At 41.1% G+C, this 27,978-nt stretch overlaps 1 protein-coding gene across 1 annotated transcript; it reads left to right on the top strand.

Annotated features, from left to right (window-relative positions):
* Positions 1–64: 64 nt before the first annotated feature.
* Positions 65–27,978, top strand: LOC133266429 (synaptonemal complex protein 2-like). The gene is made up of 33 exons (XM_061447580.1): positions 65–180; positions 1,388–1,489; positions 2,599–2,623; positions 3,705–3,790; positions 3,922–4,010; positions 4,116–4,150; positions 4,908–5,050; positions 5,541–5,593; positions 5,940–5,985; positions 6,782–6,874; positions 6,965–7,025; positions 7,459–7,607; positions 8,457–8,517; positions 10,761–10,879; positions 11,315–11,393; positions 11,554–11,596; positions 12,186–12,231; positions 13,229–13,314; positions 14,878–14,926; positions 15,887–15,942; positions 16,369–16,423; positions 16,809–16,965; positions 18,214–18,263; positions 19,344–19,455; positions 19,902–19,993; positions 20,153–20,216; positions 21,983–22,114; positions 22,855–22,979; positions 23,947–24,041; positions 25,503–25,602; positions 26,561–26,619; positions 27,073–27,142; positions 27,543–27,978. The coding sequence occupies exons 1-33, from the start codon at positions 97–99 to the stop codon at positions 27,600–27,602; spliced, it is 2,676 nt and encodes an 891-aa protein (XP_061303564.1). The 5' UTR covers positions 65–96; the 3' UTR covers positions 27,603–27,978.

The raw sequence follows: 27,978 nt of genomic DNA on the forward strand, positions 1-27,978 counted from the left end.
TCTAACACCTAGCTCTGTGGGTATCAGACTAATGAAGCGCAGCACTTTGTGTTTCTGTAGGAGCTGGACGAGAATCAATTCCAGAATGTTTCGCTGATGCTGAAATGTATTCAGCTCTACTTTAAAAGTGACCTTCAAGACAGGACGAGTTTGCTTATTGAGCAAGGACTGGTAGAAAAGATGAGTGTAATACTGTATACGACATTACAAATGTGATTTAAGGTTGCTTGTATCAGGAAAAGAACTCCAAGGAAGTGCAAACTAGAAGATGGCTTGTCACAGAAAGGAGTATCTTTTTCTTTTTAAACATATTGTATGAGCTTAGTGGGGAAAAAATACTTGCTTTTGTTGCATTGCTTTCAGTACAGCAGCTAACGTCATGGCTTTACTTACTACCTGACTATATGGATTTATGTTTTTTGGGTTTTGTTTTTTTAAGATGACAGTGGAAGGAGAGGGTGAGTTTGGGTTACTCCTATTTGAGAAATAGTATAGAATTCCTAAATGTATTTTAAGTGCTCCAGTAAAATACAGTCCTAGTAATAGAACTGATGAGCAGAGTTTTATACTTCCATAAGCTGATGTATTCCTTATGAAGGTTCCTTTTTAGATCCATAGTAAACCAGGTGCACCTAATGTGCAACTACATTTTATCTTCTGGCACAATACTTATTTCAGTTGGTAATACTTGTAGTAGCAGAAATGTACTTGTGTGGAAGATGAGGAATACCCGGGCCTAGCTTAGGTGGGAGGGAGCAGTTAACACTCGCTCTGTGTTAGTGGAGTTGTGCCAAAAAGTCAGCAGTCCAAACTGTTGTTGTCCTGCCTTGTAGCTATACTTTTCAGGGATACAGTTGCTCAAAATTCCTGTATGGAGAGATTAATAACAAAATATCACCAATCTGACATCTGTATCTCCAGTCAAGCATAGATTTCTAGCTAGCCGTATATGTGTGATGCTGTGCAATATGCTTTTAAATGCTAAAGTATTAAAATAATGACTTTGAAAAAGCTTGACAAATCTTTAAAACATTGTTTTACTGTGAACTGATGTCTACTAGAAATCTCCATAGAAGTAATGATACCACTAGCAGCATGCATTGTGTCCAGGAGTTCCTGAGCACCAAGAGTGGACATAAGAAAGGAGGACAAAAAGAGGGTTGAGGAGGGAAGCAGAGGAATAAGTCCTGTGGAGTGGCTGTAAGGGTGTCACTTTTATTGTCCTCCTAGCAAAATTTGAGCTCCTTAATTCTGTGTAGCTTTTGACAGAGAACATGTTTGAAGTTCAAGGACTACAAAAACTTGTCTCTGTGTTTAAGGTTTCCTGCAGATATCTGTGTTATAAGGATTAATAACTCAGGTTTTAACTGATTCTTTTAACTTTTACTTGGTATCTTGGTTTGAAAGAGCAAGAGAGTTTGTGAACCTCATCGACCCAAGTGAGAAATTATTGATGCAGCTTCTTGAAGACTTCTTTGACTCTGCATTGGTATGTATGTGTATTAAGAGGGCAGAAGGGTTGCCTTTATTGAATAAGAAAGCCAACTCTTGACAAACAGTTAAGAAATGAGTAATTAAGCAGACCTTGTGTCCTAGGACTAAACTTGGGCTGGCATTAGGCTGGAGTTTGTCACACCTGGGAGAAGCTGCCCTGGGGTTGCTCAGGGCTGCAACATTTGGTCATTTTCTAACACAGAGCCCAGTGTTTGTTTTTGCAGGGAAACGTGCAAGAAATTCTGAATGCATTTTTTTAAAGAAAAGCTTCTGTGCTGAAGCTCTGTTTATAAAAACACAAGTTACTGACACTGAGCTGCACCTGAAGTGCAAATGTGTTTGCCAAGGTGATCCTGGCGATTTGTTCCTGCTGTGTTTGAAGCAGCTGATTTACTTTTAAAGAATAATCTGACCTGCTTACATTTGCTTATTTTCATTTAACTTGCTATTTCAATCACAATTTTAAAGGTATTAGAGGCCTGGTGATGTAAACTTGCATGAGGAAAAAATCTTTTAGCTTCTTTCCTCAGCTGTTCCCTCTGTCTTTTTGTCTGTACCTTACCAGAACTGTATCAGTTTGTGCATCAATAGTCATGCAAATACTCATGAGTCTTTTTAAGAGACTTGATAAAAGATAATTGAGTAAAATCAATTTTTTCTTTACTAAACACTTCAAAATTAAATACTTTATAAGTTAGTTATTTGCCAAAGCTTGATTTCTTTGTCTTCCTGGTCCGTTTCTTCCATATCCTTTCACTGTGAAGGATGATGTATTGTTTTATTTCTGTTGTGGGTGTTTGTGATGCGGGTTTCTGAGGGAAGCTGGGGGCACTGCACTCTAGCACTGCTGAAATCCTGGTGGAAGTGGGTGCTTCTCTCCCTTTACCCTCCCTGCATAATTCCAACCTGTATGATTGGGGTTACCATAAGTGACATACCTGTGTCAGGTGGCACTGCTTTTCCTGATGTGAGTACACTGGTGGTTTATGTAATTTAGCCCCTGAAAGTTGTGATGATGGGGGCATAAATGCCTCGGTGCTTTGAGTATGGCTGTGCTTGGGTTGTGGTGTGTTAATGAAGGCTTCCTTTACTTTTTTCCATCAGGTGATTTTCAAGTGCAGTAAGAAAGGTCAGTGTATATATATATATATATTTTTTTTTTCCTCCCCTTGCCTTCTTCAATTCCTCAACATCCCAAATTTCAGTCACAGGAGCACATTTCTTATTTCTGCTTGAACTGCATCCACTTTCTCTTCTCCCCTCTGCTCCCTACCTATTCTTCCTCCTCTCTGCAGTGTTTTCTTTAAATCCTCCTGCTGATTTCTCTCCAGTTAATTTTCATTACCATTTACATTACAGCACAAAACCTCTTACTGTTTCTTTTACTTGATTATTTTGAATATGCCAAAATAAATAAATAGTCATGTTATCTTGCTTAAGTGGCTGGTATCAAGTATTTCACTTGGTCAGTGTAAGTGGTGCTTCATAAAGGAGTTCAGGCTCAACAGTCTGCTCTTGCACATCTGTTCCTACTAGCTTCAGATGTTATTTCCTTGCTGAATGTAGCAGCCTCCACAGAATAATAGGGCAATTCCTTCAGCCACCCTGACAAGGCAGAAGGATGTCTGTTTGTGTCTCATTCATTACAGCAGCAAGATTTTGTCTGTGGCTGCAGCTGGCTTTCCATTAGTGCAGGGGAGCAGGTGCTTTCAGAAAAAGCAAGTATCTGTGCCCAGATATCCAGGCTCACAAGTCATGCAGAAATGAAGCATTACACTGTGGGCTGCGTAACTGGAGTTTATTCATCCTTATGGCTTATTCTAGTGGGAGCAGAATGAGCATGAGCACATGAGCACCTTCTAGGTAATCTCTAGTGGTTTGCTCTGTTGACTTTGACAAAAGCTATAAATTACAGATTTATATCTTGGGGTTACTGAGTAGCCTTTTCTTTCTATACCTATTTAAGTAGTTACCCGGGTCAGCAGTAGAAGCATCTGAAGCTCTTTTTTACAAAGAAGTTACCACTTCCCTTTTCTGTCTGGAGTTAGATATTTGGAGGCTTGGTTTTAAAATGAATGCACAGCTGTGGTATTTTTACTCCTTCAATACAACAAACTGTAGTTTCTTCAACTATTTTTTTTTTTTTACAAGGAAACCAGCTCACTGCTAGCTGTAACCTTTACAATGATTTTTTTTTTTTTTTTTTCTAGGGCAAATACAGGTCGTGAATTTATTTTTACCTGAACTAGGGCATCTAGTTACACAAGAAAATATTTACTGGAGCCTGAGGCAGGAGGTAAGATTCCTACTAGGAGAAGGAAATTACAGGTACATGCACACAAGTGGGTGTAATGACATACAAGATATGAAAAATATGTTAGTGAGCCATTTCCCTTCCTTTTCTGCTCCTCCTTCTGTGGGGGAAAGGCCTTGAAGACCCTCAACTCTATACTTGGCAGTCTCCCGCGGGAGGAGAGGAAGAAATTCCCTCTGTCTGAGGAGATGTGCTCACTCACGTAAGTGGTTTTTCCTCCAGCTCTTGTAGCTAAACTTCCTTCCTTTTCCTTGCAGGCAGAGTTAAAGTTATTTCCACTTTAACATGTTGCATTATGTTCTTTCAGGAAAGACCTTGCAAAAACTATGCTGGAGGTTGGTGGTAAGAAGTATTTAGTTGTTGTTCTTATGAAGCTGGGGGGCCTCTACAGCTTTACTACTTCTGCTTATTTATTATCAACTAATTATAATTTTAATTATTTCCTTGTGAAGAGCTGATACTTGGGGAGAAAAATTTGGTGGTACGTAAAGAAAGTATTAATCAAAATTGTTAGATGCAACAATGCATTTGTTCTGTCTGATTAGTGTTAGTAATTTGTATTAACTAACGAGAAAAGCTAAACTGAAGAATATAGGAAGGTAATTAGATCAGCTTTATGTACTTATTTACAAAGTATGCTGGCTCTCTTAGTCTTAAAAGAAAACTGGATGTACTTTGCCATGATGTGGACAAACTTCAGTTCATAAGGTTTATAGCCTCCTGTGCAAAATCATTTTTGTTTTCTCCTAGCAATAACACTTTCTAGGGCACTACCGTGGTGTGTGAAATATAACTTAATCCCAGTGCAAAAGCAATGATGCTTCACTCTTGTCCCCTCCCTGATCCCCAAAACCATCTCCTGACACACAAATGTGTTGTGATTAAGTGCTTTGCACCTTTACCTCACTGAGCCACACGGCGCTGAGGGTTCCTGGGGTTAATGCTTGGTTCTTATCCTCTGCTGTTTTCCTAGGTGAAACACATGTGGAGCTAGCTGCTGAATATGACTGTGTAGTATATAAGTGCAAGAATAGCAATGCTATAACCCTCTATTATGTTGGGGGATGATATTTATCCTGTGCTTATGTTTACCACATAGATTATGACCTTCAGGTTGCCCTTTCAGAAGCACTTTGTAGGTTAATGACCAAAAAATGGAGAGATGACCTTGTTCACCACTGGTTTGAAGATAACTATCTTGCTGAAGCTTTCAAAGAGATCAAGGATGGAGAATTTGAGACGGTGAGGGTCTTTATTTTGAAAACAGCATACTTGACAAGTCTGTATAGGGGCTAGTTTTGGTTTTCAGTGAGAATGTCCTTGTAAGAAGTTCCTACAAAACTGTTTTTATAAATACACAAAGTAACCTCCCACAAATGGCTAAATAATGTTTTTTTTGTTGTTGTTGTTTTTTGAGGGAGGAGATTGGTTGTTTTTTTTTAATCTGGTAAATATAAAATGGCATATTGTTAAAATAGCTCTTATTTCAAAATATTTTTTGCTTCTTAAGCATACATCAATTCATTTTTTGTGATGTATGTTTGGAGGTTTGCTGGTCATAAGTTGGGTCCAACCATTTGTAGCAGCTTGACTGTTTCTTCCCCAGTAGCCTTTGGCATCACACTCACTACCTAAAAGCTTATAACTGGTGTAGAGGTTACACAGCCCAATAGAATAACTCTTGCAAGGGAAATATAGCCTGATTTTTAATAAGATGTCATTTGTCTTGAAGGACTGCAGAAAATTTCTTAATCAGCTAAATGAAAGGCTTGAGGATGGAAGAAGGTAAGCTGCAAAACAAGAGAATAAGCTGGTGCTGTTGCTACTGCTAGGATTGAAATCTGAGTTGTGTTTCATGCATGCATGTATATACACACATAAAGGTCTAATGTGTGGATAATTAAGTTCTTAAGAAAGTGATTTTATTTGTTTTAATGGTACTTCTTTCAGAAGTAAAATCAATCAAAGGTGATACATCATGACTAAAATACTGTAGTCTCCAAGCTTAATTTACTTGTAGGGATTTATTCTTTTTTTGAACGATAAGATTAGTAAATGAACTTTTTTTTTATTTTTCATAAAGTCATATCCTGATGCTGAATGTATCATGTGAAGTCTGCTTTTCTTCCAGAGTCTATTCATTCCCTTGCATATCCGCTTTTGTTGACATGAATGAGGTAATAGTCCCTAACACTGTGACACCTTTCCTACAGTGTTACTGCTGTTTAAATGTTACTCTTTGTGGTATATGGCGGGTGCTTCTCTTTTCCTCCTTCTTTTTTGTTAAAGCTTAGTTTTCCGGAGTGTAGAGTGTAACCTTCTGTTCTAGTTGGGAAGTCTGCTTATTTGTTGTTAGCTCTCAGCCTGCTGTTGCTGACTTTGCTTTTGTAACAGCCAGATGATACAGACAGTGCTTCTCTTTATGGTGATGACAGAAGAGAGATCTCTAAAGAGAGACAGTAGGACAGGAAAACACTAATTCCTCTGGCAGAGCTGTTCCCAGACTGCCAGAAAACAATATTATCCTGATGCCCCTGTAGGAGAGGTCACAGTTATAGATCATGCAGATTGCTTTACTGGTTTTTAAGTATGTGTACTTCTGGCACCATTCCTGGCAGTTGTATTGAATCAAAATCAAGTCAATGGAACATGGTTCCACTGCTTCTGCTTATTTCAAATGCTCAGAAACACAGAAAACTTTCATAAACCCTTTTCCTGCCCCAAACATGCAACCATTTGTGTATTGCCTTTCCCTTTCCTGAGGTAGTGCCACATCTGACTTTGTGGGTATGGTTGGGTGAGCAGTAGGCTGGCAACTCACAGGTTAATCCCAATTCTTATTCCTGTGAGGTATGCACATGTGTACATACATATGTAGAGCACTGCTTTCCAATTTTCTCTTGTTAAACTGAGAATAATACAGCAGTTTGGGATTTTCCTGGGAACAGCAGTGCTCCTGTTGTGCTTCCCCAGGTGAAGAAGCCAGCAGACGAGAAGCTGGAGAAGTTCTGGATTGACTTCAACACTGGCACCGAGAGTGTGACTTTCTATGTGCAGGGTAGTGAGGTAAAATGAAGGCCCAGGTAGTCTTGGAATTAGCTTAATGCAGCAGGGGCTTGCTCAGCCCTTCTGATGTGGTGGCTTTGGTTTTCAAAGGATGCTCTTTGGGACTCTGTGAGGCTGTTGAAAGAAGCAGTCAGAAGTTACAGCTTTAAGGGTAAGATTCTAGCATTATCCTCCATCTTGCTGTGGGTCCACAAATCACAGGGAGCCAATCTAAAATCACGCCATCACCAAAGACAATTCCTGTGTCATCTCCTCCCTCCCTGTCATGCCCTTTGGTCAAGCAGAGCACCAGCTCTGCTTGTTGGACTGTCTGTGGGCCTGTTTGGCACAATAATCTACTCTCCTGACCCAAGCAGGACATGTTGAGGGGTCAGTTTATCAATGTCCTAAGGAACAGCATATTCAATTAGAACCAATGAGAAAGAAATGGGTGGTCAAACTAATTAGGAACACATGGGCAAGATGTAAAAGAGACTTTAGAAAAATCCCAAAAAATTATTCGGACATTTTTGGGGTGATAGAACAAGTGGCTTGCTCTAAACCAGAATTTAACTGTTTGGTTTTTTTGTTTGCTTTTTGAACAGAGGAGGATGGAGAAAAGATCATTAAAATTAATATGAAGACTCCGGCTACTTTTAACCAAAAAAATGTAACAAAAATCAAAATATCTTTCAGTGCTGAGTTTGAAATCGTTAGTATTCTCAGAAAAGTCTTGGGAGATGAAAAAATGATGGTAAGCTCTCAGCATGACTCTTCTAAACTATATTTTACTTGATAGGTACAGGGCAAAAACAGTGAGGTTTGTGGGTATTTTAATTTATGTATTTTATTGTTTTTACATGGTTTGTTGTCCCCCCCTTCTATATGCCTGTTTATATTCCCTTTGCGGATTTGTGGCTCTCCATATAGATGTTCTTAGCTTTGGCCTGAAAGAGATCAGAGAATTTAGGAAATAAGTTTCAAGAACTCAAATTCATGGTTTAGAAGCTGGAAGGTTTAACTGGTTTGTTAATCAATTCAGTGTGTTGTGATTACTTTTGCTGAGTTTCCGAGTAGGAAATAAAGCATATGGCATTTAAGTGCATAACTTGAATTATAAACATGTTTTTATGTTAGCTTGAAGTATTGCATTACTCAGGATGAGCAAATCATGACACAAGAACTTAGAGAAAAGGAGTGCTGCAAGTCGCAAATCTTAGATTGACTTTTTAGATAGTATCTCTAGATTAAAAGTAGAGTAGTTTTTAAAACCTCCATTTTATTTTTTATAAGTGAATGTAAAAACATGGATGTGTGTCTTTTTTTTTTTTTGGTAAATGTTAATATAGTAAATTTTTTATACTTTCATCCATAGAGCATGGGGTTTGCAGGAAACCTTAGGTGACGGTACGTAGCCGTAATATAGCGGCTGTCATTTATCCTTGCAGGAGTTGAAACCTTTCCAAATGGTCAACTTAGCATCCAATGATTTCTTGCTGGCAATTAACAACTGGTAGTTTTGTTATTAATTAGCTGGCTTTACTAGTTAAAGACTCTACTTTTTTTAAGGTCACTTTCTCATGAGATTAATTCACTTAAACAGATAAATGTGACTGAAGAGGAGCCTGTCCATGATGGGAAACAAACCAGGCAGAATGAAGCAGGTGATTAAAAAAAAAAATTGTGTTATTTCATGAAATTTAAATCATTCAGTTTTAAAATGAGTATCTTCACTTGCAGTTTACACACTGCAGTTAACTACAGTAAAAAACAGAACAAACAACTCCCAAACTCAATCTTATACCACTGATATCTCCTGAGCTTGGCAACTGGTGTTAGTGGTGGAGGCCGAGTCCCTCTAGCTCAGGGAGTGAGGATGGGGCACCATGGCCATGTGCTGCTGGGATTGCTGGATCTGCAGTGGGATGCACCTATCTATCCTCCCTTCTTGCTTGCCCCATGCATGGCTGCTTGTTTTGCTGCGCTGTGTGGGTGCCTGTGGGAGATTCCCTGCAGCAGGGGATGGTGCCATTTTTGTGCCCATGGAAGCACAGGTCTTCTGATGGACCAGTCTGGCACCTTGGCACTTAACATCTCCTCTGTGCAGTGGGGTGTGTGGTGGGAAAGCCAAGCTTCCTGCAGGGCTTCTGAGTCTTTTCAACGAGGTGATGTGATAAAGAATGGTGGGCTCCAATTCACTTACCCACACGGGGTGGATGATGCCTTGGAGATGCCTGGGTTCTATTGTGGAGGTGCAGCTGGGGGAGATGAAACACTCGGCTGCAGTCCCTGTTTGTGGAGAGAGATGAGCAGCAGCACAGCTCCTGTCTGCAGGTGACCTTCTGGAGTATACAGGGGCACTGCGAGTGCTGCTCTAAGTACTTTATGTGGCAGGTTTTGTGCCCCCTCTACAAATGTAGCTGCTTGTCTTATGGCAGAAAAGGCTCTTAGTTGAACCTGGAATAGCCATTATTTTTTAGTTCTCACCAGCCTTCAGCCAGTGCTTTATATTTCTTTGAGTTGGGAACACTGTGGGGGTTTTTTTGGTTTTGATTTTTTTTTTTTTTAATGATCAAATGTCCTGTGCTGCCAGTGAACGTCTTCTGCAAGATGTCTTCTTCCAGGATCATTTTACTGAGTTTGATTTTGTTCCAAATATGATGGATGATGAGGGAACACAGAGCCTGAAGTACAGATGTGACACTTGGGTTCTTGATCCAAAGGAAGGTCCAAGCCTGGCACTTGTCCAAGAGAAAAAAAAAGTAGATAATTTCTTTCCCTTTATCCTGCTCTGAAGCTCGCTGTAAATCTTCACTAAGGCTGTGACCCACAGTTTAAGGGAAAGCTGCTTTCAGCACAAAAGCAAGAGGGATGCATGGTCAAAATTAGTCTTAAACAGGAAATGTTTCCTCGGCTCGATTTCACCATCAAATTATTTGGGAGGTGGCTTTTTTCTGTGCAGTGTTCTTTTTTCTTTGGAGGCTGGGGTATGTCCTTTCTGCAAAATTGGCTGCATTTCATTTTTTTTTTAAGTGATTAGTTCTTGTATAGATTATTTCTTGGTGTAACTTGCATAGTAGAAATTTCCACGTGTTCTAAGGCTATGAACTTGTAGCTCTTTTTCTAGTGCTGCCACCTGCCATCTCGGAAATGAATCACAAGTTTGAAGAGCACTTTTGTAGCATTCTTTCTGTGCCAATATTAAAAGCAAATTTTTACTTTCCTCTTAATTACTGTGCATTTCAGTTTTATCCAGGTGAACACTTGGAAGAGGTACTTCTAGCTCTAAATGTCTGAGGCAGTAGCTTTTTCAGTAGTTTTCATTATCCTCCAGTTACAACCCAAAATGAGCTAGAAGGGAAGTCCTCCAGATTCTGGGGGTGCAGGTGAAGGAGAAGCTCCTCCATCAGCTTCCACCATGAAGCACTCACAGATGTACAAGGTGGGCACTATTAGTTGAAGAAATGAAGGAGTACAAAGGACAGAAGGCAGTCCATCTGTAGTGAAACAAATTTTTCAGTGCCCCATGGACATCCAATGGAGTGGAACAGAGACAGCGGAAGATCCCGTTGGTCTGTTGCTTTAGCCAGACACAAAGGCCTGTTGCATGTTTTCCAGAGCTAAGAGTCAAGGTAGCAATAAGATGATAAACTTGTAGGTATTCATGTAGTATGAGTTGCTTAGAAAGGGGAAGGATCAAGATGCTGCTTACTTAACATTGCAATTCTGCAAAGAGTAATTTGGAGATGTTTGGTTTTGTTCATTCTGTTGAACGTGATCTGCAGATGTTTGCACCTAAAAAGTTACACTGTTATGCTTTCATGCAAGTGTGCAAGAATGGAGAGGGGTGGTGGCATATGTGTTCAATTACTGCAATGATAGTCTCACTCTGATTGCTGTTCTGCAGTGATACCCAAGTCCACTAATCCGCAGAAGAGGAAAGATCCTTTAGACTCTGAGAACACGGAGACTCTACCAGACAGCTTAGCTTCTCAGGACAGTCAGCAGTTAACAGGCACTGTAGCAGTAAGTGTATGGTGAAATAGTCCTTGTGCCCCTGTTCCCGCTCCTGTAGTCTGCTTTTATAGGTGTGGTTAAAACCTTTCAAAGAAAACTAGTGTGTATCCAGATCCAACAGCATTTTCAAACCCTAACTTATATCTGTGGGAAGTCAGCACAACCGCTTGCCTCCAGAGCTGCAATTTTAGCAAAATCACATTAAAAGAGAAGAAATTTTACTCCCTCCTATAAGGGGCTGATGGGATGCTTTTGGTGAGAAGCTTATAGTATCATTTATATGCAACCTAAAGCGTTTTTGGGGGTCAGTGATGAACCTGTCATCCAGCTATTGCCACAGGTTAGCACTGAAAAAAGCTCAGTTACCAAAAAAGAAAAAACAATCCCAAACCCATTCCTTTACTGGTCATATGCATGCTCTATTCATGGTTTCATGTCTCCAAGCAGGAAATGGTTAACTCTGCTGTCACCGTGATTACAGTGAGCCAACAAACTGATATGGAAGATACTAATGAAGGCTCAGGTCAGGCATGGCTTCTTTCAGTTCCTTAAGCCTGACCCAATTAAGTGTCACCCAGGTGACATGGTGAAGGCTCTGCTTTTGTGGGCCTTACAGCAAAAGCAGGTAAAAGGTTTCATAGTAGCTCCAGAGGGTGAAGCTGTAGTTTTCTTGCCTCCTTCAGCAAAGTTGAAAACTCCATCTCAAAGGATGAAAGCGAAGCCTAGGTGAGTGTCTTGCAGACAAAAAGCAGCAAGGTGGGATTTTCTGGTTTGGTTTTGTTGTCCCTCCCCTGGGGTTTTAATGCATGTGATTTTGAGGTTTATTCCATCGTTTATAAAGCGGGGAAAAAAATGAATCTGTTTTGCCATGCTGGCTAGAAAAGCTAGCTGTCCAGAGTTATAGCACTTTGGAGTTGCAGAATGATGGTGTTTGGCTGCTGCTTTCATGTGACTATTTCTTATCATGGGTTTAATCCAAACACAAGACGAGCATACAGCTGTATTAGAGTGTAACTACAGCTGTGTAACTGGAGCTCACTAGATATGTAGCTATTCATAATGAGGACCCATGACCTTTGTGAAACATTGTGTAAACTGGAGTTCACCTTGGCATTAGTAATAACTTTTTTTTTCCCATAAATTTGCAGGACAGCATTTCTTATAATTAATAAGTTGGACTTATGTAAAGCTACCAGTCAGCTTTCTTCCCTCCTCACCTTTTAAACCACTGCTTTGATGCAAATTGGTGCAAGGGTTGTTTTTCCCCCCCCACCTCTCTGCACTGCATTCCTCTCATGTGTTCTCTTATCCCCAGTGAGAAGCCTGTAGAAGATGCATCCATGGAGGAGTCAACACCAAAGGTATGTTTGCCTTGGGCCCCACCAGAGCAAAGAGGCAAGAGGCAGAGATACCCTGGTGAAGCTGCAGAAGAAAGTTGGGATGGATCGAGTCACTCCTGCTTTTGAGCAGTGTCCTGAGCCTGTGTGGTGTCATGCCTGGTGTAATGAGCCATTTAGCACCAGGAGTGAGCTGCAGAGGCAGCAGCTGCCAACCTCATTCTAGTGCGGTCCAACCAAGTAAGTCAAGCTCAGATGAATTTCTTCAGTGTATGTGCCACCTGGTACTGGTGTATATATACTGAATGTGTACAGTATATACGTGCCTCCGCCCAGGAGCAAACCATCCCTGCCCTGTGTGGTACAAACTCGTATGTCACAAGACTTATGTGTGGTCTGTAAGACCAAAGGTTTGCTTTCCTTCAGGAAATGAGTCTTGGAAGTCTGTAGGCATATTTATTCAGTTTTATATCTGAGCTCTAATGGTCTGATCATGCTATATCTGTGTTCCTCGCGTAGGAGCTTGCAACCAGGACAAGTAAGCAAGTAGTTGCATTTCTTTACACAACTCAAGTACTTGGAAATTTCTATTGATTTGTCCAGGTGTGCAAATAAAAGTAATGCACAAGAGAAATTAAATTCTCAAAGTGATAGTTTTAATTTGATGTAAGTACTTAGCTTTCTTAGTAAGAAATAACATTTACATTTATTATTGGGTTTACACTTCCAGATACTAGATTTAGATTTTCTTATTATCATTTTAACTGACAGTTCAAAGGTTTTGTAACATTTGCCCACTGTAGAATGAATTCAAAGCTTTTGAATTACTTCTTTCTGTATCCTCACCCTCTTGGCACCCCAGTTTCAGCTCTGGGAGTCCTATGCTTGCTGATAAAGAACTGTGGGAAACAGTTGCACCTGGACAGTTGCAATAGGAAGAATGAAGTTTTGAGGCAGGCCTGACTTCTGCTTTTAGCAAGGTTCCAGGATAAGAATGTGACTTTGTGTGTTGTGGTTTTAGGTCCTGCCACTCTCTTCTCAGAATGATGCTACTTGGGAAAAAGGAAACAGAAAAAAGAGTTTGCCCAAGCAGAGGACTGAAGGCAGGTATGACGCACGAGTCCTGTGCCTGTGCAAGGGCTAGTGTACCAGGTGATTTTAGACCATTTCTGGTGCTAATGTGGGGAGGGTGTGCCCATGGGGTGGGCTGTCTGAACAGAACAGACTGCAGAAAAAGCAGCAGGCTACAGAGGGTCATACCTTACCTTAGTGTGAACCTTTGGGTCCCAAAAGTGATGAAATCTTCAGAAGCTAACTCTGGTCAGCCAAAAATGACCTCACGTCTGTGATACTGTGTCACGTTGCCTTTTCCATTTTTCGTCACCCAAAGGTAATCCTCCCATCCTCTAGTGAGTGAAGTTATGAGTGTCGGCTTCCTTCACAAATACCTGAGCTTTTTCTGATATTGTGCAGGTTCTTTGGATCTGTGTGTCCTGCAGTTTCAGAATGGTCTCTTTGTCTGGTTGTCCCCTTCCCTCACACCATACATTGGTCTGCTGATGTTCAAAGTTAGTGCCATTGCAGGCAGAAGCACACAAGGGTTTGAGTAAAATATGCAGTCTGCAGCACTGGAAGTCTGTCTTGTTGCACCCTCCTCCTGTGCTCTCTGCCAAGTGCACTGTGAAAGTTTGTCTTCTGCTGGGCAGGAAAGCAAATTAATTGTAGAGGGGGATCTCTGCTGCAGTTCTGGTTGCTCTGGGGCTTCCTTGGTTGTCCTGCTTCAGCTTACAGACCCTTAGTTTAAAAAAAATCCCAACCAAATGTTTAGATTATTTTTTTTTTGATTTGTCGTAGGTAAGAATGGGTAAATTTGCTGCAGGACTTGATCATTACTAGAGGTTAAGACCAAACAATTTGCTGCAGCAAATGCTACAGGAGCGGCAGTATAGAAGTTAAGAGGTGGAGAGCTTCTTAGTTTGGTCGTTCTGCTCCCTCTAGTGTTTAATCTGAAAAATGAACATTTCTTTGCGAAACCTGTTTAATAAGGAGCTCAGTCCTTTAGTCTTGCTACTACGAAGAGGAAGGTGTGCTCTACGTTGAGCAATAATTATAGGATTTTTTAAATAGTTACAGTTTGGAGAAAGAAAAGGTTGAGTTAAAGTACAGTTAAATGTTGACGGAAGTGAAAACACATCTAGATGCATACAGAGAAGTGATTAGAGAGCAAACATTAAATGTTAGACTTCAAGAAGCGATTAAATGGATTTTTTTCCTCTTAGATGCTTCTGAAATTGTCTTTCCACTCGTGATTTCTTCCTACCACATATTATTATTGGTGATGTGGGAACAAAACATTCATGATATAATGGGAATAGGTTAACTTGTGTCTTCTGAATATTTCTCTTAAATTACAATTGAAAGAGTGAGAATCAAGACGGGCAATAATAGAGACTAAGTAGGAAAGGAATAAGCTGGTTTGGTTTTGTTTGTTTGTTTGTTTTTTTAGGAGTATTTTTATGTAAGGTATCGGAGTGCTTACTGTCTAACAGAGTTCATAGGGGAGAGGAGCAAACCCAAACTCTCTTATCCCCCCATATTCTTAGTGAAGTTCTATAGACTGACTCTTCACGATTGTATATATGTCACCGTTGTATACATGTTGCCTTGCAGGAAGGAAATCTATGACTTTGAAAATTCAGACTCTGCAAGTCATGAGAAGGTAAAGTTAAGATAGAAGCTGTCAAGAGTTACTAACAGAGTAGTAACTTGAAGCAGGGGATGTTTGTTACTGCAAAAATGCCGGAAGGATGGATGTGCTGTTAAAGCAAACCAGACAAGTGGGAATCTGAGGTTCTTTGGCTTCCTGGTTGGTGCTAGACATGGAAAAAAGGTGGCTTTTTTTTTGGGGGGGGGGGGGGGGGGGAATGACGTGCTGGGGAGAATGCTCATCACTGCTTGCATTTTGTGGTGGGTAACGTATGATAAAACCAACTGCAACAGAAATTTGAGCTGTTGTTTGACTAAGGCCATGGGACATCTTTGCAGTTGAAGGCCAAACTCTGTTTACCTTTTACTGAACATTGAAAGCAGATTGCTGAGCGTCCTTTGCTTTGCACTCTTCAGCTAAACCAGAAGAGACTGAAACCTGCTTCAAGCCATACTTTGTATGTTGGGAATGCCTGGTTAAAGGCAGTCCTCACAAAACTTTTGTTGGAAATTCTGCTTCACTTGTATTTGCAGACTTAGAAAAAAATCAATTAAAAATTAGTCCTTCTGCCTGCTTTGAAGTTTTGACCAATGGGGGTTTTCTGAGGAAGCATAAAGCTTGCTTCTGATGGCTTCCATCAAGGTGGTTCCACTATACAAACCCCTTGGCTTTCATCCTTTTCCCTGGTGCAGGGACTGTCACTGCAGGGGCAACGGGTGTTGAATGGGACATCCCTTATTTCTGTTGTAAACTGGACACCGTCCAAACCTTGCTCCTGCCACTGGGTGTCAGCATAAAACCCTGCTTCATGGTACCCTGCCCCGCCTCCCGGATTCAGAGCCGGGCCCGTACTGTGTGCCGCACTTAGGGCATGCTATAGTGGAGCTATTGCCCGTTTCTGATATATGTTAATTTTGTAGATTATTTTATGGGGTAATTGGACTTTAAGACAAATACCTGTTTTTCTTTTAGGTTGCTGAAGCTAAAGAAAAGATTCTTGGCCAGAAAGTTTCCTCACAAAGTCAGAGGTACAGGGTTATATATGCACCATTTATGAACATTTTGCTCTGTGAATGAAGAGTTCATTGCATTAACTAAGCTGTTTTAAGTTAAGAGCAAAAAGCTGTGTGATGTTTCTAATAAAATAGTTCCTTGCTTAGCTGCTGCAGTATCTATATTATAGCAAGCTGCCAGGGACTTGCCATCTATAAGTATATAGCTTATTTTTAATTTTAAAGGATGCTAATTTACAGGTATCCCTGAATTGTTACTTTGAGAAACCAACCAAAGAAGAAAAACTTGGCTAATGACTGCATATTAACAGTTTGGTTCTCCTGCTGATCTGTTACGGAGACCCCTGCCATTACTATTCATCTGTGTCTCTTCTGCACTTCTGTGACATGCTAGTACAGTGTGCGCTACTCTAACTCATGTCTTTATGGGTTACTTGGCAGGAGTTATGAAATAGGAAATAAGAATGAGGAATCAAGCAAGGTTGAGAGAAGGCAGGTAGGTTGCCTGTGCTTTTTCACCCCTAGAGCCTTCGGCTGCTGTGTGTATCCACTTGTATGAATCGTTAGTGCCCTTAAAGAGGATGAAATTTAAGGCTTACCCAGTGCAGAGGAGGAGTTATGTGAGCCTGGTAGTCTCAAAATAGTCCACTTGTTTCTACTGAAAGCAGTGCTCTGGGTGCACCAGGACTGACAGACCAAAGAGTGAATGTTCATTTTTTCCTTCTGTGCTCTTGGGTGCAGCTCATTCATGCTAAGTCTTTCTTTCTTGCAAGAGCTCTCCTATTTAGATACAAGAGAGAGCAAGAGATGAAGACAGAAGATGCTTCTGGGTGAATGGAGGGAATTGACTATGCAGGGCTTACTTTTAATAGTGTCTTTAGTCCAGTTACAGGAAACATCTTTTCTCTGAAAGCAACAATGAAAATACAAGCACTGGTCAGAGTGAAAAAAGCTGGATTCTTGACTTTCAGAAGCAGTCGCTGCCAAAACTTCATGACTATACCCGAAAAAGACCCCGGGTGAGAAGTAAATTAAAAGGTAAGCTTGGTCGCCTGTTGACATCTAACTGTGCATGATGTGCTGTACTGCAGATAAACAAATGGCTGATGATGGTTTGAGAAAGGAGGATTCAGCTAAGTCCTGGTCCAAGAGGGAGAGAGCACGCTTGAGGCCAGCAGTGGGGCATGCCCTTTGGAGGAAGTGCATTGCGCACCCTTGTGCTTAGAGAACCAGGTTCCTGAAGAACTCCCTTCCTGGAGTGGGGTTCAGAAGTACAGGTGAAAATTTGGCACCTAAATATCTGTGTGGGTGCGTCCATCTGAGTAATGGGGCTGAAGCCATGGGTGCTAAGCTGATGGCTGTGTTGGTGCTCTTGAAGACAAGAGGAGGAAGATCTCTCTGGAGCTGCTATACCTCCTCCACTCCTTGTCTTTCCAGAAATACAATTGACCTGGGGAATAAGCCTTGAAAAAACACAGTTTGCAGACCATGGCACTCTGCTCCCCCTTTTATACACTGATAGGCTGGTTGTCCTCCAAGTGACTTCCAAAATTACATGTGACATGCTCTAGCATTCTCTCTGTGCTCTAGCATTCTCTCTGTGCTCTAGCATTCTCTCTGTGCTCTAGCATTCTCTCTGTGCTCTAGCATTCTCTCTGTGCTCTAGCATTCTCTCTGTGCTCTAGCATTCTCTCTGTGCTCTAGCATTCTCTCTGTGCTCTAGCATTCTCTCTGTGCTCTAGCATTCTCTCTGTGCTCTAGCATTCTCAACAACAGCAAACTTCCCCTGTGGCCATGTTCCATGGCTGCTTAGGTGCTGCAACCTCCAAATTCAAACTAAATTGTCCTGGAAGTTGGAATGTCTTTGTCCTTCTCATGGAGGATGAGCCTTGCTCAGGTAGCTGATTTCTGTAGGGATGAAAAGGCAAAAGAAACTTGAGGGAGAAATTATGTTTTATGTGTTTCTGTCTATTTCTGTGGGAGTTGTTCTCTCTCCAGTGCCAGTCCATACTCCCTGGATGGGACATGGGCACCATCAGATGAGCAGCTGAGCCTGTGCCTCTTTTGGCAACTGCTCTGGATGCAGTGATTTGTGTACATTTGCATAATTGCATCTGACTTTGTTAGAAAGGGGTTTATTTGAAAGTTAATGTAAATGTTATGCAATTTTCTCTTGTAAATGGCTAGAAAACCAAACTCAAAACTGGGTTAGCCATAATGGAAAACTTAACTGGGTAAGGCACAAAATTACATTGTCAGTAACCAGGCAAGCTTTTCTTCTTGCAGTGCTTCCAGTGTCTTCCGCAAGTAGCGGCAGTGACCACCAGACAGAGAAGGTAAGGAGGTGTCATGCTTATGTGCCTCAGATTTAAAAGCATGACGTGTGTAATACACGTACAAATAAGTAGGAATTCATAAACTGGTGTTATCTATTTTCTCAAGTGTTCTGATGGATAAATTACTCTGCAAAGTATTGCTGAGACTGTGTTGGTCTATTAAACAGTGGGGAAAAAAGGTCTTAAGAAAACATGGGAAACTTCATAGAAAGAGCTGTGCGTGAGCCTGAAGCCTGTTGTTCTGAAATGACAGTATTTACTTTTGGCAGGTGGAAAATTGGGCAGGAATTGCTTTGGGTGATACTTGCCTTGGGTGACACAGGTATCACTTTACAGGAGTGGATTTGGCTCTAGGGCCCCACCAAGAGCTATATCTGCCTATCCAAACACCTTCAGAAATCCTTCCTGGACTTAACCAGGTTTTGTCCCCATGCTGTCCTCTACCTCATCCTCTATGACCCTTGGGCAAGCTCACAATCAACTCTGTATTTTGCTGGCAATTTTTAGGGCTTTTATGCCAACTCTTATGCTCATCCTGAGCCCCAGTTCATGCATTGTCCTTCTCCACTTCCAGATATAGCTCTGGGAAAACTAACCAGGGATTATACTGATGGAGGAATTAGTGGACCAGACGTACATCAAGCAAATTAAAATGAAATTTAACAACGCCAGACTTTTCGAGCGCCCAGCCACTAAGTGCTGTACATCAAATGTTTTGGAAAGGTCTCCACATAAACAGAAAGTTTTGGAAATAGCCCTCCAGAACTTGTAGCTGTATTAGAAGCTTTTATTTTCCCCTGGAAACCTTTTCTCCTTTAACTAAAATGCTTTCATTCCACTATGTAACTCTAATAGCTAGAGGGAGAACTTACATACGCATGGAACTCTTCAGGTCAGAGATCTCCTTAAGTGTTGGAGAGAGAGCTATCAGTATGTAAGGCATATCTAAATTTTAATCTCTGTTCTTAATGTATTAAAAAAAAAACACAACAAAAACATTCCCCCCAAAACACAATCCAACTCCCTACTTCTGTAGTAATGTTTAAATAAAATACATGCTTAGGCTTGCTTTTGGTTTAGCAGGGGGCATCAGGGCGAAGAGCTCAAAGGGAGACACTAAGGAAAAAAAGCACACTAAGGAAAAAAAGCGCACTCAGCTCCAAGGGAGACGCTCCTGCAGTGGATCTTGATGGTATTTCTTTTTTAATCTTCAATGCATTATAAAAGTTGTTTTGATATGTGTAGGCATGTGCTTTGTGGGTATCTTTTGAAGTTTAATTCTTAATTTTGCCATTCTCATTTTCTTCATAAGCACTCTGCCTTGTGATGTTTCTTGTAATGGTTATGAGGGCTGGATATTGTTTTTAGATAGTCCCTTGGGCAGGGAGAACATTGGCTAATGAACTACATGGGACCAATGAAAGGTGAGGGAATGAACTTAATTGGCAGCCAGAAATAAAACTGCTTTGGGGACTGAGTTTGATCCACTGTCCCTTTCCTGTGTGAAGGGATAAAGGAGAAGCTGGTGTTTGTTTTTTTTTTTAATATTAAAAATACATGTGTCATTAGATTGAGGTTTCCAGTCCATAGAGGATTCAACCTCTATTGCCTGTGTCACTTGGCTGATATCTTGTGCAGATGAAAGCCTCTCAGAGGAGCTCGAAACAGGACAGCTATTACTTGATGCATCTGCCAAGAGCTACTCCAGTGATGAGCAGAATGCCACACAGGTGCAGTATGCAGCACTTAAACTCCTTCTCATCTGCTGTCAGGCTACTTCTGTAAAACCAATGCATCATGTCACTTTTTTCCCTATAAGTAGACAAGTCCCTGAGAGCTTGTCTGCAATGCAGGGTGGATACATACTTATTTTTTCCTTCTGTCCTTAGAAGTTTCACAATGCATCTGGCGAATTGTCAAGAGAAGAAGAAAGTTTTAAGCGGAAGGACTCAGGTTGGTTAGTCTCAATAACGTGGAAGAGTTCCTTAGAAGTAGGAATGGATGTTGCCAAAGTTGTCATTCCCTTGAAAAGACAAATAACAACTGAGTTTTTTGAGATACTTTTTGCAGAAGAAATACCTTCTACTTCTCTGTTCTATATATCAGGACAGACTGTGGCAAGATGCTTTTACATGCATTCCTGGATTTATTACTAACTTTTAAATCCTGTCCTTGAACAGGGAAACTCAGAGTATAGCTATTACATTATACAGGGAAACTCGTAGTATAGCTTTTAAGAACTGTGGATTTACAAAGAGACCCAAGAGACACACAAAACCTAATTTTTAATGATCTGAAAGTGCCCTGGAATTTCAGTTTAAGAAACAAGCATCCCTGAAAGCTGATGACCTTATCTTTACATACCTAAGAATATAGATGTAGACTACTATGAAGTATTTGGTAAATGATAACTTGTACTGATGTTTATTACTGTTGTATTTTTTTTTAAGATATGTGGCACTTAGGGACTTTTTAAAAATGAAACTGAACTTGCACAAACTAATTCGAAACAGCAGCACAGTCTCTGTGACTGGAAACAACTGAATTTCGACAAAGCCAAGCAGCAATGGGCTGTCTTCATTCTAATATTGCTCACGATGATGCAATTCTGAGAGGTTTAGTTGTTGTGGTTATGAGCCAAGTCACTGAATCTTTGGTCTTGGATAAAAGCATCCCATATCTCATGAACTGGCTATGTTTATGTTCACGATATGTCTCTTACCTTTCCAGTATTTGCAGAATATACCTTCAATGTATCAACATATCTACTTAATTTTTGGGGAAGATAAGTGATGAGGACTTAATATTTATCAGTTTTTATTGTACAGTCTTACAGTTGGAGGGGAATTGATACCACGTAAAAGCATAAGTAGGGTTATATTCAGAAATTCTGGATGTAGTCTGTGACTGCATTTGAACTCGTGCTCTGTGAACCCTAAAGCTACTGCAGTGTGCTCCTCATGCTTGGATTGTCCCCCTTGTCCTGGATTCCACCATCTTTCTGCTTTCTTTCCTGTGGAGGCTCCAGAGAGGTGGTTTGCCAAACAGACACTTAACCGAGCTCAGTGAAGTGAAGAGTGAGACAAAAGGGTGATTTTTCTTTTTTTGTTTTTGAACTTTTTCCATGAAATACGCACTGCAGCCTCCTTTGCCATGTTTTTAAGGGTTTTTCTGGGTCAGAAGCAATTGCACAGCAACTTTAGTGAAGCTGCAGAGAAGGCGGTTGTTATAAGTGTGGTTAGCTTTTCTCTCTCTTCTGTATTTGTGGTGGGTTGTTTTGTTGTTGTTGTTTTTTTTATTTGTAGTTTTTTTGGTGGCTTTTTTTTTTTAGGCAGCTGAAATTAGCTTAGGAACAAAGGAGCATAAACAGATAGTAAGCTTGGATTGGAAAAGAGAATGGGAAAAAGGTGGACAAGGTTTATGATTACAGTAGTGGGTCAAGAAACAAAATCATCTTTAAGATGGAGGCATGGTAGCATTCCAGTTACCTGAATAGCAGTAGGCAGTCTATTTGCCTGCTTTTGTGAGGGAAGAGGCTTGCTGATGAAGTCTTAACCAGTCCTGTAAGAGTGTTGCCAGACCCTGAAATGAAGTTGCCTGCTTTTCTGCAGTATTGGTAATTACAGTTGTGGTTTCTCCTTGAATAGCTGGTAGGTACAGCCACATACCTCATGCAAAAGAACAGGTATTTTCTGAATCATCTTCTGTTCTCTTTCTAGATGTATTAAGTGATACAGCTACAAAAAAGCTTAGATTTTCCAGTTGGGAAAGAAGTCATTTGTCCACTGACAATTCCTATAAGTCAAGGGAACTTGTTGATTCAGTAGAGAATGAAGTGGAGATCCAGACAGGTAAAGTCAGGTTGGCAATTAAGGTGAAGATTTTAAATGCTCTTAGCTTTTCTTTATTGATAGTAGAAATCATAGTAATGTGGAAGCTTGAAGAGAGGCATCTGCAGGGGAGGCTATATTCTCAGCCGGTGTTTATTGTGGTACTGAAATTGGACACCACATATACAGAGGTGTGAATGGTAATTTGGGTTCCCTAACCACAATCAGCTCGGGAAACTGCTTTACAATGTCTGCACTTTTCTAGTCTTTCTGAATAATGGTTGCCCAGGGTTATTAAAAAACAAAACAAACAAAACAGCCAAAAAAACAAAACCCACAAAAACCCCATCCTAAAAAAGAAAAAAAAACCTGAAAAAAGCATGCAGATAATGAACAAAGTAACTGCAAAACATTACAAACTCTGAACAGAAAGCAACAAATAAACAAGACACAGAAACAGCGGCCTGACTTTGTTTTGTTTTTTCTTTCCCTTGTGCTGTGCTTTTTCCTTGTGTTTTCTACATCTGTTGTTCTCTGGTTAGCATCGTGCTGCTTCTTATACGCTGCTTTCTAACAGGTCTTTGTCAATGCATTTTGGACTAGTTTCCTTCTTGCTTGTGAGCTCTAGAAGAACAAGACTCGAATTCCAGCTCTGTAACAAATGTTGTCATACACATGAATGATAAACCCATCTGTAGCAGGAGGGTTTATGTTCCAATAAGCCCCTCCATATGGTGCTAACTGCATACACTTTCTTCTAGGTCAGGAAATGGACAATAATGTGGATGATGTATTTCCTTCTGAGATGCTGCATGAAGACTTCAGTGATTCAGGGGTGATTACTGCATTTGACAGCTTTATTGGCCAACTAAAGAAATTGTTCTTGGTAATGTGCAGCCTCTTAATATGGTCCCTGTGTGGAGTTTTCCCATACCTTTATATCACCAAGGGAGTTGATTTAAATATCCTGCCTGTATTTTGTGCCCAGGAGCAGGGTTTTGGCTGTACTGTCTGTTAACCTGCAGATCTTGGAGTTATACAGGTTTTACAGAATACTCCTGGGAAGTATTACAGAAAAGGTGTAAAGGAAGTTTTTATTTTTTTTTTTCCTTTTTTGTCTTATTTGGATGTTAGAACATCAAATTTGGTTAGGCATTTCAAGTATCTTCTTCAGAGGGAAGGAACAAAGCTTTTAAAAAGGTAACCCAAGGCAGTGGCAGTGTACCTACATTGGAGCTGTGCATTGTTGTCCTCACAGGCACATATCAAAAGTACAGAAACTCCTTTTGGAGCACAGAGCAGTTTCACTATGATGAAAACTATGCAAATTTTTCATAATGAAAAACAAAGCAATACAGGCTGCACGTATTGGCTGGAACATGCGTGGATCCATAAGGACACTCTTGTATCTTTGGGATTAATGATACTTAGAGGTGTTGGTAGTATATAAGCTCTATTCTCTACTCAACTGTATAGATGTACTTGAGACATAGTAGAAGTTACTGCTAGTTTTGATTTAGTTGTAGCAAGTAATATGGGCATTAAGTTTAATATGAAGGGACAGTATCTGATTCATCACAAAGTTTCCTTGTGTTTAAAAGCTTTGAACACACCAGAAGTTGCATGGGCTGCACAGAGGTTTGTTGGTCTAATTGGTGTGGCTGAATGAAACCAGTTTATATTTGCAGTACCCTGCCTACGTGTCATCTCAATTCAGTTTAAACTTGACTTAAGGTGATTTTCACAAAGCAACCCATGGAGGGATTTGTGTTCCAGGGAAAAGTTTTGGAAATTAGACTTTGAGGTTTTTGCTTGGGCCATTGCTCATCCATAACATTGCATCCTATGTCTAGTCCCGGTACAAACGGATGGAGACCAGTGCACAGAATGCCCTGAGGACTTCAGAGAAAAAGATGTCCCTGCTGCTGAACCAGATACATGAATGCAGGTAAGCTGTCTACTGCTGGCTGAAAATGGCTTCAGTTTTGTGTAAATTTTGATAGGGACAGTAATGCCCCTTTGTAAGTGAACCTAACAGTAAACTACTGCACTGTAGGCAAAAATAACTTGTGTGCATGTCTCTTTTTTTTTTTTGTCAGAGTTTCAGAAGTGTAGCTCCTGTGATTTATCCTGATTTTCCTGTAAGGGGAGAGTGGATAGATGAATTAATGCAAAGCAAGCTTCAGTTGGGAGCTAATGAAGTCCTTGAGCTGTCTTCTGATTGTCAGCAGTGTTCACAAATATGTTTAAAAACACTGTTATACTTAGTAGCTTCTGTTTCTACATCTTTTAAAAAAGAAGCCAGACTGAAGTGAGGGAGAAGAAAAGTTAAGGGGTCTGTTATAAACCCCTTTCTCTCAATTTGTTTCCTGAGTACAAAGCAAGTGCTGTCAGTGAATTTACAGGAACTCACCAGATGGAGGGTTTAAAGAAGGTCCTTTTTCTTTGCAGGTTGTCAGATTTCTTTTATAGGAGCTAGATCAAAAAAACCCCAAACAATTATAATATCTATGGAGTTCTCATAAAAGAAATAAAAGCACAGCCTAAGGTGTGCTGACAGATAAAGTCTGTTAGATGTCTGTGTCTACTACGCATTCAGTTTGCAGAATTTAGATCAAATGTAGTATGAAATAATAGCTTTTAAAGTGCAAAACCCCTGATATCAATAGGATCTCGATGAGCAGAATTTGCTTGTTTTTAAGGTATATGGGGAAGTTTGTGTTACAGAGGCAAAATTGGGCATGCTTGGGGTGGAAGAGTTGGTGGATAAGATCTGATGGCTGTGAGCTGCTGCCATGCTTTTATGTTATTAACTAAGTAACTTAGAGCAAATCAGAGCCGCAGGAAATTGGGGACAGAGCTGTGCCAAATCTGTCCTACCCTAGAACTGTAGTTTCTAAAGTCACCATCAGATGATGTCTTGGTATCCTGCTGTCATGGGAAAAGTGGCAAATCCAAGCAAATAAGGCTGTTGCTGGTTAAAGTTTAGGAATCGCTGGCATTCTGTGGTAACACAGTGTGTGTATATTAAACCCGTGGTAGGAAAACCCATCACAGGTTACTTGTGCCAAGGTGATATCTTTGGCTAGGGGAATCTGCTGAAATTCCCGAAGGCTGAGAAAGAGCATGTAAGACAAGTACTGCGCTGTGAACCCTGTTGTACACTCTGTCCTGGGCCTCTGTTACTGCTTGCTATTTGGGACAGGCTGTTTAGCTAAACTTATGTTCAGTTTAACCTGGTTCAGCTATTCACTTGCTCTCTGACATAACTGAGAACAAAACTGCTCCATGCAGTTCAGTGAGGATGTTTGCTTCTGCCTAAAGGCAGGTTTGATGCTGAAGGGTTTGGCAATGGCCTTGTGCTTCTGCACGTGAAAATGTCAAGCTTATTTCTGTTGTCCATCACTAGGCTGACTAAGCTGGAGGCCTTCCAGAAGACTCTTGTTGAAGACCTTGCCAGTCTTGAGAAGGAAACCCAACTCTTAGCAAGCATGGAGAAGGATGCAGTGGTGTGTATGGCTTCTCTTGTGCCAGCCTGTGGATGTAGCCCTTCCCATGTATCACAGTATCACAGTATGTTAGAGATTGGAAGGGACCTCGAAAGATCATCTAGTCCAATCCCCCTGCCGGAGCAGGAACACCTAGATAATGTTACACAGGAATGTGTCCAGGCGGGTTTTGAATGTCTCCAGGGAAGGAGACTCCACAACCTCCCTGGGCAGCCTGTTCCAGTGTTCCGTCACCCTCACTGAGAAGAAGTTTCTTCTCAAGTTTAAGTGGAACCTCTTGTGTTCCAGTTTGCACCCATTACCCCTTGTCCTATCATTGTTTGCCACTGAGTAGAGCCTGGCTCTGTCCTCGTGACACTCCCCCTTTATATATTTATAGACACTTATAAGGTCACCCCTCAGTCTCCTCCAAACTATAGAGACCCAGCTCCCTCAGTCTTTCCTCATCAGGGAGATGCTCCACTCCCTTAATCATCTTTGTTGCCCTGCGCTGGACTCTCTCCAGCAGCTCCCTGTCCTTCTTGAACTGAGGGGCCCAGAACTGGACACAATACTCCAGATGCGGTCTCACCAGGGCAGAGTAGAGGGGAAGGAGGACCTCTCTCGACCTACTAACCACCCCCCTTCTAATACACCCCAGGATGCCATTGGCCTTCTTAGCCACAAGGGCACAGTGTTGGCTCATGGTCATCCTGTCGTCCACTAGGACCCCCAGGTCCCTCTCCCCTACACTGCTCTCTAACAAACAGGTCGTTTCCCAACCTATACTGGAACCTGGGGTTGTTCCTGCCCAGATGCAGGACTCTACACTTTCCCTTGTTATATTTCATCAAGTTATTCCCTGCCCAACTCTCCAGCCTGTCCAGGTCTCGCTGGATGGCAGCACAGCCTTCTGGCGTATCAGCCACTCCTCCCAGCTTAGTGTCATAATGGGGGTTTTCTTCGGGGCTTTTCTTAGGACTTCTGGAATGCGCAGTTGCTCAAACTGAATTCTTTCTGCAACCAGCAAAAACAAAGGTATGTCTCTGCCAGCCGTCCTGCATGCTCGTGAGTCCTCTGATGGTCAAAAAGGGCACTGGTTAGGCTCGTGCTACACTTGCTGGTGTATATTCTAAAGCCAGTATGGCATCTCCAGTTGTAGTTTTTGCAGCCTTGGGAGGGTTTTGAACTGGGACTAGGGTGCAGTCAATGAGAGACTCCTTGCATGGGAAGTCGTGCAGGATTGGCACATACCTCAAGAGACCTGTACCAGGGTCTGGAACAAGGTACACCCTCTAGTCACATCTGTATCTACAGGTCAGAAAGAGGCCATCATTAAAGATGAAGTAAAAGGTACTGTTGGTGCAAATGCTGGGGAAAAAGCTGCAAAAGTGGGAATCCTCAGGTTAATTTTTATTGGTAAATCTCTGTGCAAGCTTCATCAGTAAGTACTAACTCTTCACAAACTAGCTATGCTCATTTTCCTTACAGAATTCAGTCTGTTGACTCGGGCCTGGGTCAAACAGTCTGGGACTCTGCCACCACTAGCCAAAATACAACGGTATGTGCAGTACACAAGTAGCTCTGTATGAGGGGTGTGCTCATACAGATGAGCACATAAGCATAAGATGCTGAAAACCGTGAGCTTGTTTATTTTAACTGTCAAAGCTGGAATCCTGAGTCTTTCCATAGGGAAAAGTTTCTGTTGTAAGCGCTGAGTTGCTCTGGGACACAGGCCTGTCCCTTACCATAGGTGCTCCTGATGAAGGACCCTCTAAAAGAGGGGCAGGGCTGGGGAAAAACAATCATATCATGGGAGCTGCTCATCCTGCAGCACTTGTTCCAGGTTGGATGCTTGAGAATTAAAAGCTGAATCTAAATGTGCTTCTAAGACATTTGCGGTTTCTTATGTAATGTGTTTGTATAAACCTTTGAAATGTGTTTTGTTTCCTTCCCTGCAGTATGAACTCCCAACAAAGAAGTCAGTAGAAAAAAGCATCTTCACGGTTCCTTCTGACTAACAAACCCCTGAATTCATTATTGCTCTTAATATTTGAGCACCTTATGCAGTGCAGAGAAGATGGTCATGTTGAAGGATGTTTATCGCTCTTAAATAGAAAGGAAAAAAAGGGGGGAGGAGGAGGAAAATAACACTGAGGGTTTTTTTGCTTAAAAGAAATATACACTGAGTGGTCCAGTTTTGGCCCCTCTGACATGATTAAGCTTTCTGCAAAATTTCATGATGGGTCCATTAAATATCAAAGAAATAAAAAATGAACTTAAATACCCTGAATTTAGCCACCGTTGCATATATGGCTTTGAATATTCTGCTAATACCTTTATCAAGTGTAAAAGCATTTAATGATTGATTCCAAGTAAAATGTTGCTCAGTAGGAT

This window comes from Pezoporus flaviventris, unplaced genomic scaffold (genome assembly GCF_033815535.1).
Source record: "Pezoporus flaviventris isolate CSIRO_AGI_PZ_B2104156 unplaced genomic scaffold, CSIRO_AGI_Pfla_v1 ptg000007l, whole genome shotgun sequence".
NCBI classification, from domain to species: domain Eukaryota; kingdom Metazoa; phylum Chordata; class Aves; order Psittaciformes; family Psittacidae; genus Pezoporus; species Pezoporus flaviventris.

Excerpts from the sequence above, each read along its gene's own strand:
- LOC133266429 (XM_061447580.1), top strand. The coding sequence starts at position 97 with ATGCTGAAATGTATTCAGCTCTACTTTAAAAGTGACCTTCAAGACAGG. Across the intron at positions 2,624-3,704 it reads TTTCAAGTGCAGTAAGAAAG|GGCAAATACAGGTCGTGAAT; the intron begins GTCAGTGTATAT and ends TTTTTTTTCTAG. Across the intron at positions 19,994-20,152 it reads ATGAGCAGAATGCCACACAG|AAGTTTCACAATGCATCTGG; the intron begins GTGCAGTATGCA and ends TTCTGTCCTTAG.